This window comes from Orcinus orca, chromosome 3, assembly GCF_937001465.1.
Source record: "Orcinus orca chromosome 3, mOrcOrc1.1, whole genome shotgun sequence".
Classification (NCBI taxonomy): domain Eukaryota; kingdom Metazoa; phylum Chordata; class Mammalia; order Artiodactyla; family Delphinidae; genus Orcinus; species Orcinus orca.
In genome coordinates, this window is record NC_064561.1 from 121,954,730 (window position 1) to 121,968,765 (window position 14,036).

Below are 14,036 nucleotides of genomic sequence, written 5' to 3' on the forward strand. Positions count from 1 at the left end.
TTTATTGAGGTATAACTGACAAATAAAATTGCAAGACATTTAAAGTGTATAATGTGACGATTGGATATACGTTGATATTGTGAAGGGATTCCCCCATTGAGTTAATTAACATATGCATCACCTCACGTTTATCTCCCCATTTTTTTTTGCTGAGAACATTTAAGTTCTACACTCTTAGTAAATTTCAACTATACAGTACAGTGTTATCAACTATAGTCACCATGTTATACATTAGATCCTCAGATCTTATTCACCTCATGGCAGAAAGTTTGCACCCTTTCATCAACTTCTCCCCATTTCCCCCATCCCCATCTCCATCTGTCTTAAGTCAAAAACTATTTCTGCCTGTACCTGTCTGGCTTTTTTTCTTAAAATAAATTTATTTATTTTTGGCTGCGTTGGGTCTTCATTGCTGCGTGCTTTCTCTAGTTGTGGTTAGCGGGGGCTACTCTTTGTTGCGGAGTAGGGCTCTAGGCACACGGGCTCACGGGCTTCAGTAGTTGTGGCACGTGGGCTCAGCAGTTGTGGCTCACGGGCTCTAGAGTGCAGGCTCAGTAGTTGTGGTGCACGGGCTTAGTTGCTCCACGGCATGCGGGATCTTCCCAGACTAGGGCTCGAACCTGTGTCTCCGCCTGCATTGGCAGGCGGATTCTTAACCACTGTGCCACCAGAGAAGTCCCTACCTGTCTGGCTTTATTGTTGATGGCTGTTTTGCTACATTTGAGATGCAGCTACTTCAAAAATACAGTTTTAAATGGAAGCCACAGAACCTCTGCCCCATATAAGATGTGGCTTTGGAAAGCCACAGAGTGAGTGTGCGTGCATGTGCGTGTTTTTTTCTCCTGCTCGACCCCCTTACCTTTTTGCAGTTGCTGGCAGAGCACAGCAATTCTTCGTCAGGGTAGCTGTCAATGTCCACGTCCTTTCCGCAGATGTAGCCGTCACCAGCCCAGCCAACCCCACACTGTGAAGGAAAAACCCGTCAGGAGTCCAGGAGCTGAGCCTGGTGGGAGGCCAGGGTCCGACAGGGGCCTCTGCTCCTGTGTGTGCATCCCCAGAGGGAGGGCCAGAAAGCTTTGTTCGCAGGATTTTAAAACTATTAAACTGTGTTTTGAATAGTCTACTGCTTCAAAATTCAAAAAGTACAAAGGGAGAGTGAAAACTCCTTCCTGCTCTTGCACCTTGGCTCAGGAATCAAGGCAATCTGCTCTCATGAATACTTTCAGAGACATGCTGGGCAGAGATCAGCAAACACACATACGTTCTTTTTCTCTTTTTGTCGTTCAGCACAATTGGTAGCACACATATGAACACTGCTCTGTACCTTGAATTTTTAAAAAATTAACATTATATCTTAGCGCTCTTTTCATATTACCACACGTAGATTAGTGTCTTCCTTTTTAATGGGCACAGAGATAACATACATAAAGTGGAATGCATGCACCTCAGTGAATTCAACCAGTCCCCTATGGTCGGTGTCAAGTCGTTAAAACCTTTTTCTGTCGCAAACAATGCTGCCACAAAGAATCTGAGGACATTTATCATTCTGCACCTGTACTGGCTTCTTAGCATGAAATTCTTGGTTCAAAGGGTATTTGTACTTTTGAAGTATTGTCAAAATGTTCTCCATGTGATTGTCCAGTTTCTTCTCCCAATGGAAATGAATGCACACAAGGGTGGAGCGGCCGCTGTGGCACCTTCCTTAGCATTCTGGAGCCACAGTCGTGTCTCTGAATCTAATGGTCTTCTAGATCAATGTCCACCACAGCAGGAACCTTCCAAAGTGCTTTACCTCCACTCATATCTTTTAACAGGTGAAGATTCCCACAGGGGTAGGGCTGGGTCTGCATGTTCTCTACGTTTCTGGAAAAGTCTACCCAAGTTCCGTGCCACCACCAGCTGCTGAGAGCAAGCCTTCATTGTCAGCAGAAGAGGCATTAAAATAACAGTTATTCTATGCCGGACTCTATAAGCATTATCTCCAGTCCTTACAATGATGCTGCAAGGTCATCACTATCCCATTTTACAAAAGAGTCGACTCAGCTCAGAGTGGCTAAGTCCCTTGCCCAAGGTCTCAGAGCTGGGACTTGAACTCAAGACTGTCCCAGTTCAATGTTTTCTGCCACATGTATTTGGTTAACATGCACTTTGAGTTCTCCCTCTGATATTCCATATAGTTGGCCTGGCTAAAGGATGAATGATAAACCCAAGAGAAAGGAAATCCTTCTATAAGAGGTGTCCTGGGTATGAGGTGGTACCTGGGAGCTCAGCTCAGGAGCAGGATAGGTGCCCGAGGAGGGGCAGGCAGAACTGCAGAAGGAACAGGAGACAAGGGGGCCTGGAAAATGACAGGGAACCAGCAAGGCAGGGGCAGGTAAGAGCCGGGGGAACAGGGCCAAGGAAAAAGAAACGTTACATGAGTAAATGTTAAATTTCCTGCCCTCATTAATCAAAATAACGTGATTTAAGACCAGTGACTTCCTAAGCTGCAGCCTGGCTATTCTTAATCATGTGCACCCCGCTTCTGCAACCAGAGATGTGGAAGGCAGAATCCAAAGACACGCCTCCCAGTAACTACCCCTATTTCTGTTCAATTGCTTCAGCAGGGCCTTCAGAGGGCCTGGAGAGCTCAGCCGTGGGGTATGGTCCTTGACTCATTTTAATGAAGAAAAGATTTCCTCTAGGAACAAGGTTGTTTTTAATGAGCCATTTTCTGGCAGATTAAATTATTTTAGTAGTCACACCAAGTGTATTAATCCTTTACCATCTGTCATTGTGCCTCACCACAAATTCAAAAACACATTAAGGGAAAAAAACACAAAACACATGAAGAGCCTCATCACCCACCATCCCAGGGGAATCGTTAATTTGTTCACAGAAAATGAGGATTTAAACATAGATACACGCTTGCCTCTCAATGGGAATAAACATGCCCCATCAACAGGAATTAGAGGAACTGTGGATTTTTTTCTCCCCCTTGAACCCAGCCCATTCCTTCATCAGTATCTTGTTACAAATTATCTGTGTTGATGGAGAGAGCTGGTGCCATTGCAGTTATTTCTCTAACTTAGTTTTGATTCTTCTCATTTTTCCTATTTGAAAGTGATATGCCCATTGTAGAAAATTCTGAGAACATGAAGGTAAGGGAGTCTGAGTTTGAGGTATAAAGAAGAGAGAAAAAGTCTCCCAGGATCCATCCTGCCGCTCAGGGTGATCGCCATGAACCTATGAGCCCCCAACTCTAAAGGGCCTGGCTCCCTGGGGAGGTGAGTGGCTGGAGACGGCTGATTGAGCAGCACCTAGAATCCCCCAGGACTCCAGGGCAGGATGGATGGCAGGCATGAACCTCATTCCTCGCCAAGGGCCCACTACACACCTGCCTGGTGGGAGACCCTTGCAAGGCTGCAACTGCCCTGCCCTCTACCCACCTCCTCCTCCCCAGGCCGGCTCCCGGGTGGGGAACCGCATGGGAAGGAGAGTGAGCACCCACTGAGCTACTCCTGAGCCCGGCCGAGGTGGACACAGAGAACAGAGGGTGCTGCGGAAGATGGGAGGTTTCCTCCCAGGGTTTATAAGAGCAGCCCACCACCCCTCCACTGTGGCTCACCTCCTGAAGTATGAGGCCAGATTTTGAAACTGGATGCCCTCAGGGTGAGGACAGTAAGGAAGGGCAGCAGTAGGAAGGGAGGGAAGGAGGCTCCTTCCGCTCCGGCTGTTCACTTCTTGGGCCTTCCAGAGGGGGTGGCTGGGAGCTGGGGCTCCACCACCGAGGTGCCCAGGGGGATGGTGCCGACCCACGGCCAAGAGGGAGAGAAAGAGGGTGGCTGATGGTCAGGTGGACCTCAGATTGCTCCCCACAAACTCAGCTGACTCTGTTATTACTACATCCTTTGTTTACTTTGATGGAATTGTTTTCATTCTTGAGTACTTTTACCCTGAAGCAAGTGGAAACCGGAGAGGCATGGTGTTTCAAATGGAAGGGGGAAAATGATAAAGCAAGGAGCAAACAACTTACCACGCATGTCACATCCCCCTGCCTCTCTTCAATGCACTGTGCGTTCACGCTGCAAGGGTTCAGTTCTGCATTCCTGCAGTTTCTTTCCATTTTGCATCCCCTCGTCTGATCACCAATGTACCCTGGTTTACAAGGCCCACAGCGATAAGATCCCTGTAAGGAGCAGAGCAAGACGGTGAGCCAAGGCCTCAGACCTGTGAGCAAAGGTACGGCACTTGTGTCTATTTTTACATGTACTCGATGATGCCAGGATGCAGTGAGCCCCATGCCTGCCTCTGCTTATGTGTATGTCTTCTAACACTGTGTGAGTATTGGGGGAGACACTACCAGACTGGAAGCCACAGCAGGCCACGGAGACATAAAGGAACACAATCGAAGGGAGAAGGCTGGCCAGTGAGCCACTTTGACTTGCTGGCTCCACTGTGGAGGGCAAGGAGGAAAGGGCTGAAAACTCCAGTGAAGTCCTGGGAGGTGGAGTGAGAAAATTTACTCTGGGGACAAAGAACACGGTTTGGTAAAAAAGCAAATGAGAAAATTGTTTTTAATGTTCATTTGGCTTTTTTTTTTTTTAACAATCAAGTGACAAAGGAACAGAGAAATGTCGTCGGCCTTGCGCTGAGAATTCTTGATGAGGTGGAGTGCTGTGAAAGAAACCTGGCAAGTGAGCTGTCAGCTCCATTGCGGTGGCGCTTCCGGGACAAGCTTGACTTCTTTTTTTTTCTTTTTTACTGAGATAGACTTTACATATCATGAAAGACATCCACATAAACTACACAATTCAATGATTTTGGTCACTCACAACCCCTGACTCACTGAATCCAAAAGATGCTTTCCAAGTATTATTATTTTATTTTGCCCACACTGCAGGGCTTGTGGGATCTTAGTTCCCCAACCAGGGATTGAACTCAGGCCCTGGGAGAATCCTAACCACTGGACCGCCAGGGAATTCTCTCCAATGATCTTTCTTGATCTGTCAGCCTCATTGGAAGACTCCCTTTGGTCAGTTCTTTCCTTTTCTTTGTTTCTCTGCTCTTTTTCCTTTGCCTACTCCTTCATTTTTGAGGTTTTCTAGAGTTCTATTTTGTAGACAGTTCCACTGTCTACTATTCCTCTCCCTGAGTGACTTTAGTTATTACCTTCATGTCAGTGTCTCCCAAATCCATTTCCACAGACTAGCTTTGTCCTGGTAGAAAGCTAAGAAGCTAAAAAGCTAATAAGTCCCAGTATATTCCTAGGCAGCATTGTGGATAGAACAGGGCTCTGCAGCCAGACTCGATGTCTTATGAGATGTGTGGCCTTCGCCTAATTATTTAACTTTCCTGTGCCTCAGTTTCTTCAACTGTAAAATGGGGATAATAATAGTGCCTATTGACAGGTTTGTTGTGAGGATTAAAATAAGTGACTTGATATTTATAAAATGCTTTGACATATAAGGAAGCTAGGAACCTAGAGATTAAAAACCTTTCCCAGGAACATACAGTAAATGAGAAGCAGTCATACCTGGAGCCAATAGTTACTTCATTGACAGTCTACTGTGCTACACCTATCACCTTGGAAAGAGTCAACAGGAACTTTCAGGAATAAAAGCCAAATCTGATTCGTTAAAATTTCAACCCAAATGGAATATTATTCAGCCATAAAAAGAAACGAAATTGAGCTATTTGTAATGAGGTGGATAGACCTAGAGTCTGTCATACAGAGTGAAGTAAGTCAGAAAGAGAAAGACAAATATCATATGCTAACACATATATATGGAATTTAAGAAAAAAAAATGTCATGAAGAACTTAGGGGTAAGACAGGAATAAAGACACAAACCTACTAGAGAACAGACTTGAGGATATGGGGAGGGGGAAGGGTGAGCTGTGACAAAGCGAGAGAGAGGCATGGACATATATACACTAACAAACGTAAGGTAGATAGCTAGTGGGAAGCAGCCACATAGCACAGGGAGATCAGCTCGGTGCTTTGTGACCGCCTGGAGGGGTGGGATAGGGAGGGTGGGAGGGAGGGAGACGCAAGAGGGAAGAGATATGGGAACATATGTATATGTATAACTGATTCACTTTGTTATAAAGCAGAAACTAACACACCATTGTAAAGCAATTATACCCCAATAAAGATGTTAAAAAAAAAATTCAACCCACTAAGCATTAGGCATTTTAATTTAATACAAATGACTTTCGAGAAGTCCTATGAAAATAATGAATACCATTTGGGAATTCTGTTGTCACGAGTAAAATGCATATTTTGGAATACTGAACTATTAATACAAACTAAAAAGCTCTTCCTATTTAAAAAATACTAGAATGATAATATTTTATTCAATAAACATTAATTCAAAAGCCCAACACTGATCAGGAAACTTGCATAAGCCTCTGAGATAGCCTCATCCACCAGAGGGCAGACAGCAGAAGCAAGAAGAACTACAATCCTGCAGCTTGTGGAACAAAAACCACATTCACAGAAAGATAGACAAGATGAAAAGGCAGAGGGCTATGTACCAGATGAAGGAACAAGATAAAACCCCAGAAAAACAACTAAATGAAGTGGAGATAGGCAACCTTCCAGAAAAAGAATTCAGAGTAATGATAGTGAAGATGATCCAGGACCTCGGGAAAAGAATGGAGGCAAAGATCGAGAAGTTGCAAGAAATGTTTAACAAAGACCTAGAAGAATTAAAGAACAAACAAACAGAGATGAACAATACAATAACTGAAATGAAAACTACACTAGAAGGAATCAATAGCAGAGTAACCGAGGCAGAAGAACAGACAAGTGACCTGTAAGACAGAATGGTGGAATTCACTGCTGTGGAACAGAAGAAAGAAAAAAGAATGAAAAGAAATGAAGACAACCTCTGGGAGGTTGAAGAGACCTCTGGGACAACATTAAATGCAACAACATTCGCATTATAGGGGTCCCAGAAGGAGAAGAGAGAGAGAAAGGACCAGAGAAAATATTTGAAGAGATTATAGTCGAAAACTTCCCTAACATGGGAAAGGAAATAGCCACCCAAGTCCAGGAAGCGCAGAGAGTCCAATACAGGATAAATCCAAGGAGAAACACACCGAGACATATAGTAATCAAATCGGCAAAAATTAAAGACAAAGAAAAATTATTAAAAGCAGCAAGAGAAAAACAACAAATAACACACAAGGGAACTCCCATAAGGTTAACAGCTGATTTCTCAGCAGAAACTCTACAAGCCAGAAGAGAGTGGCATGATATACTTAAAGTGATGAAGGGAAGAACCTACAACCAAGATTACTCTACCCAGCAAGGATCTCATTCAGATTCGATGGAGAAATCAAAAGCTTTACAGACAAGCAAAAGCTAAGAGAATTCAGTGCCACCAAACCAGCTCTACAACAAATGCTAAAGGAACTTCTCTAAGTGGGAAACACAAAAGAAGAAAAGGACCTACAAAAACAAACCCAAAACAATTAAGAAAATGGTCATAGGAACATATATATTGATAACTACCCTAAACGTGAATGGATTAAACACTCCAACCAAAAGACACAGGCTTTCCGAACGGATACAAAAACAAGACCCATCTATATGCTGTCTACAAGACACCCACTTAAAACCTAGGGACACATTCAGACTGAAAGTGAGGGCATGGAAAAAGATATTCCATGCAAATGGAAATCAAAAGAAAGCTGGAGTAGCAATACTCATATCAGATAAAATAGACTTTAAAATAAACAATGTTACAAGAGACAAGGAAGGACACTACATAATGATCAAGGGATCAATCCAAGAAAAAGATATAACAATTATAAATATACATGCACCCAGCATAGGAGCACCTCAATACATAAGGCAACTGCTAACAGCTATAAAAGAAGAAATCGACAGCAACACAATAATAGTGGGGGACATTAACACCTCACTTACATCAATGGACAGATCATCTAAAATGAAAATAAATAAGGAAACACAAACTTTAAATGACACAATAGACCAGATAGATTTAATTGATATTTATAGGACATTCCATCCCAAAACAGCAGATTACACTTTCTTCTCAAGTGCGCATGGAACATTCTCCAGGATAGATCACATCTTGGGTCACTAATCAAGCCTCAGTAAACTTAAGAAAATTGAAATCATATCAAGCATCTTTTCTGACCACAACGTTATGAGATTAGAAATCATTACAGGGGAAAAAATGTAAAAACCACAAAAACATGGAGGCTAAACAATATGTTACTAAATAACCAAGAGATCACTGAAGAAATCAAAGAGGAAATCAAAAAACACCTAGAGACAAATGACAATGAAAACACGACGATCCAAAACCTATGGGATGCAGCAAAAGCAGTTCTAAGAGGGAAGTTTATGGCTATACAAGCCTACCTCAAGAAACAAGAAAAATCTCAAATAAACAATCTAACCTTACACCTAAAGGAACTAGAGAAAGAAGAACAAACAAAACCCAAAGTTAGCAGAAGGAAAGAAATCATAAAGATCAGATCAGAAATAAATGAAAATGAAGGAAACGATAGCAAAGATCAATAAAACTAAAAGCTGGTTCTTTGAGAAGATAAACAAAATTGATAAACCATTAGCCAGACTCATCAAGAAAAAGAGGGAGAGGACTCAAATCAATAAAATTAGAAATGAAAAAGAGTTACAACAGACACCACAGAAACACAAAGCATCCTAAGAGACTACTACAAGCAACTGTATGCCAATAAAATGGACAATCTGGAAGAAATGGACACATTCGTAGAAAGGTATAACCTTCCAAGACTGAACCAGGAAGAAACAGAAAATATGAACAGACGAATCACAAGGAATGAAATTGAAACTGTGATTAAAAATGTTCCAACAAACAAAAGTCCAGGACCAGATGGCTTCACAGGTGAATTCTATCAAACATTTAGAGAAGAGCTAAACCCATCCTTCTCAAACTCTTCCAAAAAATTGCAGAGGAAGGAACACTCCCAAACTCATTCTGTGAGGCCACCATCACACAAAACCAGACATACCAAAACCAGACAAAGATACTACAAAAAAATAAAATTACAGACCAATATCACTGATGAATATAGATGCAAAAATCCTCAACAAAATACTAGCAAACAGAATCCAACAACACATTAAAAGGATCATACGCCATGACCAAGTGGGATTTATCCCAGGGATGCAAGGATTCTTCAATATACGCAAATCAATCAATGTGATACAGCATATTAACAAACTGAAGAATAAAAACCATATGATCATCTCAATATATGCAGAAAAAGCTTAGGACAAAATTCAACACCCATTTATGATAAAAACTCTCCAGAAAGTGGGCATAGAGGGAACCTACCTCAACATAATAAAGGCCACATATGACAAACCCACAGCAAACATCATTCTCAATAGTGAAAAACTGAAAGCACTTCCTCTAAGATCAGGAAAAAGACAAGGATGTCCACTCTTGCCACTATTATTCAACATAGTTTTGGAAGTCCTAGCCACAGCAATCAGAGAAGAAAAAGAAATAAAAGGAATACAAATTGGAAAAGAAGAAGTAAAACTTCACTGTTTGCAGATGACATGATACTATACATAGAGAATCCTAAAGATGCCACCAGAAAACTACTAGAGCTAATCAATGAATTTGGTAAAGTAGCAGGATACAAAATTAATGCACAGAAATCTCTTGCATTCCTATACACTAATGATGAAAAATCTGAAAGAGAAATTAAGGAAACACTCCCATTTACCACTGCAACAAAAAGAATAAAATACCTAGGAATAAACCTACCTAGGGAGACAAAACACCTGTATGCAGAAAACTATAAGACACTGATGAAAGAAATTAAAGATGACACCAACAGATGGATACACCATGTTCATGGAGTGGAAGAATCAATATTGTGAAAATGACTATACTACCCAAAGCAATCTACAGATTCAATGCAATCCCTATCAAATTACCAATAGTCTTTTTTACAGAACTAGAACAAATCATCTTAAAATTTGTATGGAGACAAAAAAGACCCCGAATAGCCAAAGCAGTCGTGAGGGAAAAAAACGGAGCTGGAGGAATGAGACTCCCTGACTTCAGAGTATAATATAAGTCTACACTAATCAAGACAATATGGTACTGGCACAATAACAGAAACATAGATCAATGGAACAAGATAGAAAGTCCAGAGATAAAGGCACGCACCTATGGTCAACTAATCTATGACAAAGGAGGCAAGGATATACAATGGAGAAAAGAGAGTCTCTTCAGTAAGTGCTGCTGGGAAAACTGGACAGCTACATGTAAAAGAATGACATTAGAACACTCCCCAACACCATACACAAAAATAAACTCAAAATGGATTAGAGATCTAAATGTAAGACTGGACACTATAAAACTCTTAGAGGAAAACATAGGAAGAACACTCTTTGACATAAATCACAGCAAGATCTTTTTTTGATCCACCTCCTAGAGTAATGGAAATAAAAACAAAAATAAACAAATGGGAACTAATGAAACTTAAAAGCTTTTGCACAGCAAAGGAAACCATAAACAAGACGAAAAGACAACCCTCAGAATGAGAGAAAATATTTGCAAACGAATCAATGGACAAAGGATTAATCTCCAAAATATATAAATAGCTCATGCAGCTCAATATGAAAAAAACAAACAACCCAATCCAAAAATGGAAAGAAGACCTAAATAGACATTTCTCCAAAGAAGACATACAGATGGCCAAGAAGCACATGAAAAGCTGCTCAACATCACTAATTATTAGAGAAATGCAAATCAAAGCTACAATGAGGTATCATCTCACACCAGTTAGAATGGGCATCATCAGAAAATCTACAAACAACAAATGCTGGAGAGGGTGTGGAGAAAAGGGAACCCTCTTGTACTGTTGGTGGGAATGTAAATTGATACAGCCACTATGGAGAACAGTACGGAGGTTCCTTAAAAAACTAAAAATAGAATTTTTTTAGTTTTTAGTGGGATACAGCAATCCCACTACTGGGCAAATACCCAGAGAAAACCATAATTCCAAAAGACACATGCACCCCAATGTTCATAGCAGCACTGTTTACAATAGCCAGGTCATGGAAACAACCTAAATGCCCATTGACAGACGAATGGATAAAGATGTGGCACACATATACAATGGAATATTACTCAGCCATAGAAAGGAACGAAATTGGGTCATTTGTTTGAGACATGGATGGACCTGCAGACTGTCGTACAGAGTGAAGTAAGTCAGAAATATAAACACAAATATCGTACATTAACACATGTATGTGGAACCTAGAAAAATGGTACAGATGAACTGGTTTGCAGGGCAGAAATAGAGACACAGATGTAGAGAAGAAACGTATGGACACCAAGGGGGGAAAGCCATGGCAGGGGGCGGTGGTGGTGTGATGAACTGGGAGATTGGGATTGACATGTATACACTGATGTGTATAAAAGTGATGACTAATGAGAACTGCTGTATAAAAAAAAAGAAAATAACCCCAAAGCCCAACACTGCAACTTTGAGAGAAGATAAAGAACAAATTTGGCATTTATAAAATTATTATTAATTTTTTGGCCATGCCACACAGCTTGCAGGATCTTAGTTCCCCGACCAGGGATTGAACCCCAGCCCTCGTCAGTGACAGCACAGAGTCCTAACCACTGGACCACAAGGGAATTCCCATATAAAATCATTCTTATGTAGAAAATTACTTATAAATTACTCTTACATTAAAAACTGTTTTTCAGCACAAATTTTATCCTCACTTGCAAGTCAAATATATTATGCCCATATGTTCTCCATGTGTTTTGGGGTTATGATTTACGTACACATACTTGTTTTAATAACTAGTCTTCGATAACAAGAGCCATGAAAAATACTCACCAAAGTGTTAACACAGATAGAATTGAGAACACACGCTCCACTTCGACACTCATCGATGTCAGTGCAGACCTAGTGCAGAGAAGTTTAAAGGGACACTGTTTAAGTAGAAAGACAAATACATTTTGCTTTGCTTTGACATCTTTGTGTGAAGCGAGGACGTGCAATTTCAGGTAGGCTGGTGATCAGAGTATATCCTTAGTGGCCCTGCTTTTGCTTGAGGGTGTCCCACTTGCCCTGAGTTTTGGAGTCTCTTCACAAAGTGATATTAGCCAGGGTCCTGGGGATTTTACTGCTCTAGGGCTGGTTTTGATGTCAATTTTGGGGCTCCTGTTTCTGCATTCTATGTGTAACATAGGTTTGGAGCTCATGACTATGTGTCTTACAAGCTTGGAGCTTTGATTTGTTGTGGGCAACTGTCATTTCTGTCAACCATGTCCCAAAGCTGACATCAAGCTTCCTGTTGATTTTTGGGGCCTAAGAAAGTTTTCTCATCTCCTTGTAATAAGTAGGGTAGCTCTCTAAGGCTTCTGGCTTTCTTCAGGGGTATTAGGTCTTTCTAAAGGTTCAAGACTACATCTGCTATACCCACACAGTGCTTGAACCCCAGTTTCCCACTTGGAGGACCTAAAACCATCTCCCACCTCCCATGAGCTGCTGTGACATCAGTTTCCACCCACAGCTCTGACTCTGAGTTCCCTCTTTGTTTCTCGAACCTGCACATTTCCTCTTATTTCTTTTGATATTGGTCATGCATTAAAATTTGTTGTTTAATTTCAGCAAGTTGGTTCCCTTTGACCTGAGTTCATTCTGCCATATTCTGGAAATCCACTGGAAGGGCTCCTTCCTAGCTTACATAAAGCACCTTCTGTTTCTTTTTGTCTATTTTCCTTAGCTTAGTCTTGGCGATTCTGTCTTTAGAGAAGAGGAAGAAAAATTTAGGTCATTACTCCAATGGCTTGTCATTCGTGTGTGTCGAGCTTGGCTCCTTTTTCTAGTCTAAAAAATGATGCCCTCTAGAATCCTTTGATAGGCTGCTAGGAAATAATGAACCTCTGCCCTTCTTTAAAGCTAATAATTTCCGTAAGGTAGTAAAATATATTTATAGACCAACCATTTTTAGGGGCTGAAAACATCAAAAAGAATTTCACGGTCAGTCAGTTAAATAATGGTCAGGATATAGTAGAACATTTGGAAATAAACGGAGACTGTCACAAAGTGCTTGAGTGCTCTACAGCAATTTACGGCTTATATAAGAAGAAAGGCAGGTTTCCTCAGGGGATTATTTCTACTCGTGAAATCCTCTCATCTCTAAAACAGCTTCTGATCAGCAACAATGACTCTATGAAAGTGACCTAATTTTTCAAAGCTTTTATTTGTTTCCCCAGTTCTTAAGTTATTTGGTGGGACAAAATGTTCAAAAGGCTACCAACAAAATAAGGCTGAAACATGTCACATATCCAGGATTACCCCCTTCACTGCTTTCCTAGTGCTACTCGATTATCCCAGCTGACTAGCTTCCTCCTCACTAGCCTTGATGAAATGAGTTGGAAAACTTCCTAATGTGCCCGCAGTGCATGAGGACATTCTGCACACCCTTGGCCGCTCCGGGAGGTAAAGGGTTATATGGAAAGAGGTGGGAACCAACCAAAGGTTTTCTGTTGGTAATTAGAGATTAAAAGGCCACAACTTCAGCCCACCTGCTTGTTTGTCTTGGCAAAATTGATCCCAACACCCTGCACCGTGGACCCTGTGAAGCCCACCGGGCAGGTGTCACATCTGAAGCCAGGAGCCAAGTTCACACAGCGCACGCCTGGGTAGCAGGGATGGTATTTGCACTAGAGAGAAAGAAAAATTCACTCTTTAGCCGCATGGAAAAAACACGCTCAAACTTCCATTCATCTATTTGTGCAGACTTGGGGATTCATTTAACTATCATTTTTTGGTGCTCGACATGATCAAAGGCAATAAAGGCTTCCAATTTCATAGTTACTCACAGAATCCCTGACCCACACGGTCTGGAGGTTTCCTTGTAGTGGGCTTTTGCTATATTATAGAATCACGCACAGCCGAGTGGAAAGAGTACTTAATGTTAACCAGTCTACCTCCCAGCGCAAATTCCCTGATATTCTAACTTGGAGTTTTAAAACCTCTGTGAGAG

General features: G+C 41.5%; 1 protein-coding gene across 1 annotated transcript in view; it reads right to left on the minus strand.

Moving 5' to 3' along the window:
- THBS4 (thrombospondin 4) overlaps positions 1–14,036 on the minus strand; it is a 49,847-nt gene that overhangs the window by 12,603 nt on the left and 23,208 nt on the right. The window contains exons 8-11 of the mRNA XM_004270853.4: positions 13,576–13,713; positions 11,879–11,947; positions 4,016–4,168; positions 860–964 (exon numbers count right to left, since the gene is read on the minus strand). Of these exons, the coding sequence (XP_004270901.1) occupies positions 860–964; positions 4,016–4,168; positions 11,879–11,947; positions 13,576–13,713 (465 nt within the window). The remainder of the gene's footprint in view (positions 1–859; positions 965–4,015; positions 4,169–11,878; positions 11,948–13,575; positions 13,714–14,036) is intronic.